The 7,932-nt window shown below is 34.2% G+C and overlaps 1 protein-coding gene across 2 annotated transcripts; it reads left to right on the top strand.

The window, feature by feature from the left end:
- The first annotated feature begins 3,404 nt into the window (after positions 1-3,404).
- LOC115965671 (zinc finger protein SHOOT GRAVITROPISM 5-like) lies at positions 3,405-6,650 on the top strand. 2 transcript variants are annotated; one of them, XM_031084950.1, is made up of 3 exons: positions 3,405-4,121; positions 4,350-4,749; positions 5,530-6,650. In XM_031084950.1, exons 1-3 carry the CDS (start codon positions 4,013-4,015, stop codon positions 6,350-6,352), a joined length of 1,332 nt encoding a protein of 443 aa, XP_030940810.1. In that variant the 5' UTR covers positions 3,405-4,012; the 3' UTR covers positions 6,353-6,650. The 2 variants fall into 2 exon arrangements, with proteins under 2 accessions (XP_030940810.1, XP_030940811.1); XM_031084951.1 differs by having other exon boundaries at positions 4,356-4,749; positions 5,530-6,596.
- The last annotated feature ends 1,282 nt before the right edge of the window (positions 6,651-7,932 follow it).

The following is a 7,932-nucleotide window of genomic DNA, read 5'->3' as shown; positions in this document are numbered from 1 at the left end:
ACCACCAAATTATCTATTTACAAGATTTTAATAACTATTATTTGTTGAACCAGGACTCTTTGAAAATGAGTAGATTTCCTGTCACACCAAGAAATGAAGACCCAAACCAAATAAGAATTGGACCCGAGATAAAACTATAACAAAACAGAATAGAAATTTGAATCAAAATCTAACAAATCTACGCATCACTCAAATTCATACAGAACGATATTTCTTCTTTGTAGGAGTTTCACATTAATCCAAAAGGCAAGAATCAAGAATTACAACAACATAATATTTCATTATTGACAACAAAACAAACAAAAACAAGAGGTAGTACACATTATATGTAACGCCCCAACTCTTTAATGCCAAGATATATACTATCCTCTTAGTGATACAAACTCTCTCCCTCATGATTTTAAAATGTTTCTTACCAATTAGAGTCCAAAACCCACTATATAAGGCCTAGGACCTCCCCTTAACTAGAGAATATGGGACTTAATCAAGATTTAGTTCTCCCTCACCTCATCCCATTATTTTAGACATCTTTTAGCATTTTGGGTCCCCACGTTACTAATGATCACCTCTCATCTTATTAAAATAATCCTTCATCTTCTCCTATGGCTATTCGTACTTGCCAAAGAAAAAAACTACTAAAATATTATTCACACCATGTTTGTTTAAAGTCACATTTAATGGTTGTATTAGGTTGACACAAATACAACTCATTTAACTTACTTGAATCACAACCCATTTCAACCTGTTTGTCCTTATTAATATTGTTTAAAATTTAATAAATAACAAATTTCATAAAAAGTCATAACTCGTAACATCAAAATAACAATTACTCATGACATCTGATTCTACAACTTTTAAAAAGTAATAATAATAAATAAATAAATAAATCATAACATCAAAATTAAAATGAATATTTAATTATTACACGAGTTAAATGATTTGTATTAAAATGTGTCTTTTCATACGAATAAATAACCATGTCTAAATGTATCAACTGTGGGTTAAGTGGGTCAACTTGCAACTAACATGTTTCTTATTGTGTTGATTGCAGGTTGACCCTAGCCTCACAAATCTGTCTTATGTACACTGGTTGTGTCAAATATTGATGAGTTCCAAAAAGAATGCCAATATCATGGACTATCACTTGAAACCTAAAATCACTTTTAACTAGATCATTTGACTATGAAAATTTATAATCCACATTCTTGCATATTAGATTTAGAATAATGTTAAGGTGCCAATTCCGTCTATAGTTGGAATCTTAATATTAACCTATTAAAAATGACGTTTTGAACATGAAATGGAAGAAATGATGTTGTTTTTGAGTAGTTTAACTGCGATTCCATGAAAATGTGACAGGTCATTAGTCATTAATGGAAGGCGCACAATATTGATCTTGTTGTAGTAATCCGTTGTGTAAATTAAAAATTTTGAAAGTTAAAGGACCTCTTTTAATGGATCTATTAGAGGTTGTAATTTGCATTTTAGTTCAAAAGAAAGAATTGAGTTAATATTGCAAAATTTTCTTAATCTTTATTTATTTCCAACATTAATCCACTTCTAAAGCTATGGTGTTAACAGATTAATACTAACAAGAAATCCTTGTTTTCAAAGCCTTGAATTTGTTTTCCTTCTTTTTTTTTTCCCCAAAACTCTCTCTAATGATTTGATCGTTTTTTAATTCTACCATCCCCTATTTTATTGGCATCTTAGTCTCTTCATAAGCTTATTATGCCTCTAAAATTTTAAGTATTTTATTGCATTTGTCATGTATAAATTATTTCTACAGCTTTTCCACTATCCACAGATACAACTACTGCGTCTTCAAAAGAGTAGACATGATAAATTGGAAGGATAGAGAGACAAAACTAGCAGAATATAATTGAACTTGTCAATTGATTCCCCAGAAAAGAACAAAAGAAAAGTAAGAAAATAAAAGAAACAACCTCAAACCTACTTACTCAAAAAAAAAATAAAAAATAAAAAATAAAAAAAATAAAATAAAAGAAGAAGAAAAAAGAAAATGAAATTCCTAACTTCTTGTTGGTTTATGTTCTGTGTCCCCTGGCAATAGATTCTCCAACACAATGATTTTTTTATCTCTACTCTTCACTATATATAGATGAGTGTTCACAAAAAATACTCAAATAATTTAAATTGGAGTATTACAATCTTTCTTACTTAAATTTTTTACACCAACGTCAAAGCTCACAACAACCCAAAAAATTTAGTTAAGTTGTATTCGAGACTCCTGGCACACCTACACAACACACACATAAATAATCTTATTTGTTATTACATTGCCTATTATAAATGTGTCTTGAATTCAGTACCTCAACGGATATAAATAATCCTTATGACCTCAAGTATCTTCGGGGTTAAAATGTAGGGTTTGGGCAGATGATGTGTGCAGCACAATTGAGTTAGGCTTTTTAATAATTTATCTTGAACTAGTTTTGTTTCATCTTCTTTTCTATATTTCATAAAAATAAATAAAGGTTCACTTTTATTTTCTTCTTCTGAAAATGCATTTAATTCCCAAAAAGAGAACTATTTTGCAAATTAGAGAAAATTAGTTTTCTAGACTTCTCCAAAATAGGCCCATCTCCGTTTCAGTGAAAGGAAAAAGAAAAAGAAAACATAATATATGTCGGCAAACAAATTTTTCCACATAGTTTAATTCCTTTTTTTAACTGAAATTGAAGATGAACCATTGCAAATTGTTCACACGACGAACATGTGGCGGAACAGTCTTGGTTTTTACCATAAGGTTCTCAAAGAATTATTATTATTAATTATAATGTAATTAGGCTAAGATCTGATGTTTGTGGGAGCCAGTTTTGTGTGATCCTCTTCTCCATTCCAAAACTTTTCTCTATGTTTTCTTGCGTTTGCATTGGACTTTAAGACCAAACCACATATATATCATTTGTGTATCTTGTAATCGTGTTAATTATTATAATATATATATATATATATTTATGAGTCTTTTTTGGCCCTTGAAAAGATAATCATGCCAATTTAATTCATTCTTAGTCGATCTCAGGTCTCACCCTCATCAACCCCAACCATGAAAAAGAAAAAGTGGAAAAATTATTATTAAAAAAAAAAAAAAAATGATTGCCAAACTGATGCACCTAGTTTACCAAAAAGCGAGCATCTTTGCACAGGGAATTATGACTTCATTGACTAGTATACCCTTGAGGGTGACTTTACAATTCCATCCCACAGTAGTACCTTTATAAAAGGCTGCTTCAAATATAATTAATTAGTTTGTATTGTACATACATTGCTGAGCCTGAATTAAAAGGGGTACTTTAGTCAGTGAGAAAACTTTTTTCCTAAGCTGTTTAGAAGATCTTTTACAAGAGAAATGCTAAAACGGGGTTGAGAGAGAGAGAGAGAGAGACTGACAAGAATAGGGAGCTTACGTGTACATGTGGAGCTTGGCCTGTATTTTTTGCATGCAAAGCAAAAATTTTACTGTTTGTGATGAATTATGAGTGTGCTTTTGTTTCTTTGTGGGGATGTTTTTTCTTCTGGAGCCCATTGCTGGCTGTGGGATCAAGTTTCAAGCATTGTGATTGGGTCTCTCTCTCTATTTCTCTCTCTTCTTTTGAACAAGTTTAACAAGGGATGCTAGTAGCTCTACAAGAATACCTTTTGAAGATGAGGGTTAGAAGAAAGCAAAGGAAGCAAGAGAGAAAGCTGATCATAGAAAAAGCTGAAAGTTCAAAAGCTAACTAGCTAAAAGGAAAGCTGAGGTAACCGAAAGAAAGAAAGAGCCTTTTTTCTTCCTCTAAGTCCTAGGCAACCCTTCTAGCTGTACATGTATCTTCTCTCTCTCTCTCTCATCCCCCACCTCTAATCCAATCTCTCCCTTATTATTATTATTATTATTAACCTTAACTTTATTTAGAAAAAAAAGTGAACAGAGATCGCTTTCCCTCTTAGGCTTTATATTATACAACATAATCACTCAAAGAGAACAAGGAAGAAATTCACTTCACTCATGTTAGCCAATAACTCTTCCTCCTCTTCACTTCCTTCTTCTGAGCCATTTTCTTGCTTAGAAAACGGTATTAACAACAAGAGGAAACGAAGGCCAGCAGGAACTCCAGGTATACAAAATCAATTCTTTACTTATATATATATATATATGTATGTATGTATGTATATATATATATGATATATATCTCTCCTACTTCTTCTTTGGTTTAATAAGAAAAATTTTGTTTGTCTACTTTCCAAAAAAAACAATTTTTACTTAAAAATTCATTCTGTTACGAAAGATATAGGCAAAAGATCATCGACTTCTAACACCATATTTTGATGGTTTGTCGTGATAGATCCAGATGCAGAAGTGGTTTCTCTCTCACCAAAAACACTATTGGAATCGGATCGTTATGTGTGCGAGATCTGCAACCAGGGATTTCAGAGAGACCAGAACCTTCAGATGCATCGTCGAAGGCACAAGGTGCCATGGAAGTTGCTAAAGAGAGAGAATCCAGTGGTGAGAAAACGCGTTTTCGTGTGCCCAGAACCAAGCTGCTTGCACCATGATCCTTGCCACGCTCTGGGTGATCTTGTTGGGATAAAGAAGCATTTCAGAAGGAAGCACAGTAATCACAAACAATGGGTTTGTGAGAAATGTTCCAAAGGTTATGCAGTTCAATCTGATTATAAAGCCCATCTCAAAACCTGTGGCACCAGGGGCCATTCATGTGATTGTGGCCGTGTGTTTTCAAGGTTAAATTTCAAACCTTTCCTTCATTAATTACCTATCATGGCCCTGCAGTTATTATTACAACCAAATTGATCACACAATTGTATTTTGGGTTTCTGGGTTACATTTTTTATTTTTTTGCTACCTTCTTCTTCTCTTTCCATATGTTGGATTTAAGTTTCATTGATCTCAAACCATGATCATCAATTGATCTAGTTCTGTTAACTTGAGCTTTGACTTTAAACGGAAAAAAAAAAATTTATTAAAAAAAAAAGGTTTGGTTTTGACTGATGGGACCTTAATCCAATTTTTAACAACTGTTTTTGACAGTTGAAAGTTGAAACACATTTCCCAAAGATTAGTTTCCGTTGGCATTACGGCAGTTGGTCTCAAAATCCTTCCCGCAGCCCATGACCCAAACCAGCTTCTTCCTACTGTTTACTTTATGATCACAATATATTTCTCCTGTGGATGATATGGAATATATATTAAATGATTAATATGGTATTGTACCATTACCTAATCAAAACACACACACACACACACATATATATATATATATATATATATCCACTGCCATTTCAATCCCCGTCAATTATTCCTTTGTCAAAACATTTTTTTTATGTTCTTTGTTTATTTTTCTTCTAGTATGTTTACTGACTTGATCTCTTCCTTGCCTTGTTTTTAATACTCAATAGACTCTATTTTGCTGCTATGTGTAGAATCATAGAAATATGTTTAATATATTAGTCTAATAACATAAACTAATATATTTTGAATGTTTCTCTTATATCTTATCATAGGGTAGAGAGTTTCATTGAACACCAAGATGCTTGTAGTATGGGCCGTCTCAGGCCGGAATCACATACACTACAACCAGCATGTTTGTCTCGAACGGCTTCAAGTCCTAGCCCATCTAGCGAGACCAATTTCAGCACAGGTCCTTGGCCAGCTGCTTTAGTAATGCCAAAACAAAAACCAACAGAAACCACGTTCTTGAACCCTACTACTATTACTGCAGGAGATAATTCATCCAAAAACACAAGCTACCACAACTTGGAGCTTCAGCTCTCAACCACATCAAATCCCATTGATGTTTCGGCTTCCCCAAAGACAGAAGAGGCCAATCATTCTACACAACTTCAACTCTCAATTGGGTCATCAGAATTTGGAGAGAAAAATGAATCAAACTTGAGTAATATTAGAAACTCACCCAAGGAGGGCACCGTTACTAGTGACAAAGCTGGGGTGGTTGCGTCAAGGCTCAAAGAACAAGCGCGAGATCAGTTAAGGCTAGCCAGGGCAGAAAAGTCTTATGCTGAAGAGGCTAGACAACAAGCAAAGCGGCAGATTGAATTAGCAGAGCAGGAATTTGCAAATGCAAAGAGAATCAGGCAACAAGCGCAGGCTGAATTAGACAAGGCTCAGACTCTGAAAGACCATGCAGTGAAGCAAATCAATTCCACTATTCTTCAAATAACTTGTCATGCTTGCAAACAACAATTTCAAGCAAGAACAGCGGTGGTCCCTCCTCCTGATGAGAACTCTCTAGTATTGAGTTATATGTCCTCAGCCATAACAACAGAAGGTGAAGTAGAAAACGAAAATGGAACTGTTAAGCCATAGCTAGATCTCTCTCACTACTTTTACTTCCACCTATATCAACCACTTCATGTTTTTTTCTTTCGTTTTTCTTTTTTTTCTTTTTTTTTTTTTCCCTTTTATCTACCAATATACCAAGTGGGTTGTGGTAATCTCAGGTTGATTAATTTAGTGGGGTGATGTATCTTGCAAGTGATGTTATTTGTTCATTAATTTGGTAAATGCAGACTACTATAATGGGTTTTGTCAATATAAACATTTTTCCCACTACAGCTTTGTCCATGATGAGAATTTTTTATTAATTATTTTTCATTAATTTATTGATTTTTCCGGCACTTCATTACGTTATCTAGCCCTACAACTATTTCATTGAAAGAGCTGAGACATTCATTTATACATACCTTAAACTTTTGGTTGTGTTAGATTTTGTCTTTGGACTATATGGTGGTCGTTGTTGGCCAAGACGGTCAGGCAATGAAGTGACCCTTGCTAGCCCTCCCAGCATTAAAGAATTGTACTGAACAAAATTTATAACCTGAGAGAGAGAGAGAGAGAGAGAGAGAGAGAGAGAGAGAGAGAGAGAGAGAGGTGAATCAGATATGTAGTCCTTTTTCCTCTGCGGTACTGGATTCCTTTTATAAGGTGAATAAAAAGTGTGCCATGTTTTCAGTGCCACTGTTGTAAGGGGTTAATGACAAACTCAGTCGTCCCTCTCAAACGTCTTCAAACGCATAGACCAAAACAAAGTCTATTTATTTTCATGATTTCCTTCACATCTCTCACTCTCACATAAGAATCAGCGCCATGGCAGCGTGCAGCAGAATTGAACAGCATCTTTCCAAATACGCAGAGACCATTCAAAGCTTTCGGAGTTGTTGAAGGAAAATTTTACTTCTTGTTCGTTTGTGTTAAACTACGTGTGGTATTCTCCTCAAAAGAAAAAAAAAAAACTACGTGTGGTATTGATCTTACTTTCACAACTAGAACCAAAGCAAAAGGCCAATGAGAACCCAAAGACATGACTCGTGAGCATATTAATTGGTCTTTCTTTTCTTTTCTTTGCTTTGCTTTGCTTTTTCTTAAACCATGTGCTGTTTCTCTTAACCTTCAATGCTATACTACTAGCCTCATCACTTTTTTATCTGACGCAAATGCCGTACAATTATTTATCCTATTTATTAAGGAGAGGTTCACTACTTCACTATTTGGAGCTAATGGGCCTCGCTTTTTCTTTTTTCTTTTTTTCTTAGAAAATAAGACCTGACTTGGCCCCCTCCATTTTGCACTTTCTTCTATTCGATTTACAAAAAAAAAAAAAAGTAAAAAAAAAAAATAGAAAGGAGAAAAAGAGGGTCATGAAGCTGGATCATGTGTATATTTGGATTTCAATTTCAGTCATTGTATTGAGGCCATTGGATTTCATTGCGGGTTCCAATATAATGATCAATATGGTTCATGGAAGTGTAGGCTGGCTCTCATCATTCAAATGTCTTATCATGGAGAGATCAGAGCACTGTCAACCTTGTCCTAGCACATTAATGCGTTGGTTTGGGATATTGGACCTGCAGATCTTCAGAGTAGGACTATCATCTTCTAGCTAGGGC

The sequence above is a fragment of the Quercus lobata genome, chromosome 10 (genome assembly GCF_001633185.2).
Source record: "Quercus lobata isolate SW786 chromosome 10, ValleyOak3.0 Primary Assembly, whole genome shotgun sequence".
In the NCBI taxonomy this organism is placed as follows: domain Eukaryota; kingdom Viridiplantae; phylum Streptophyta; class Magnoliopsida; order Fagales; family Fagaceae; genus Quercus; species Quercus lobata.
The sequence above is the reverse complement of the archived record's forward strand: the minus strand, read 5'-3'. Positions and strand labels throughout refer to the sequence as shown.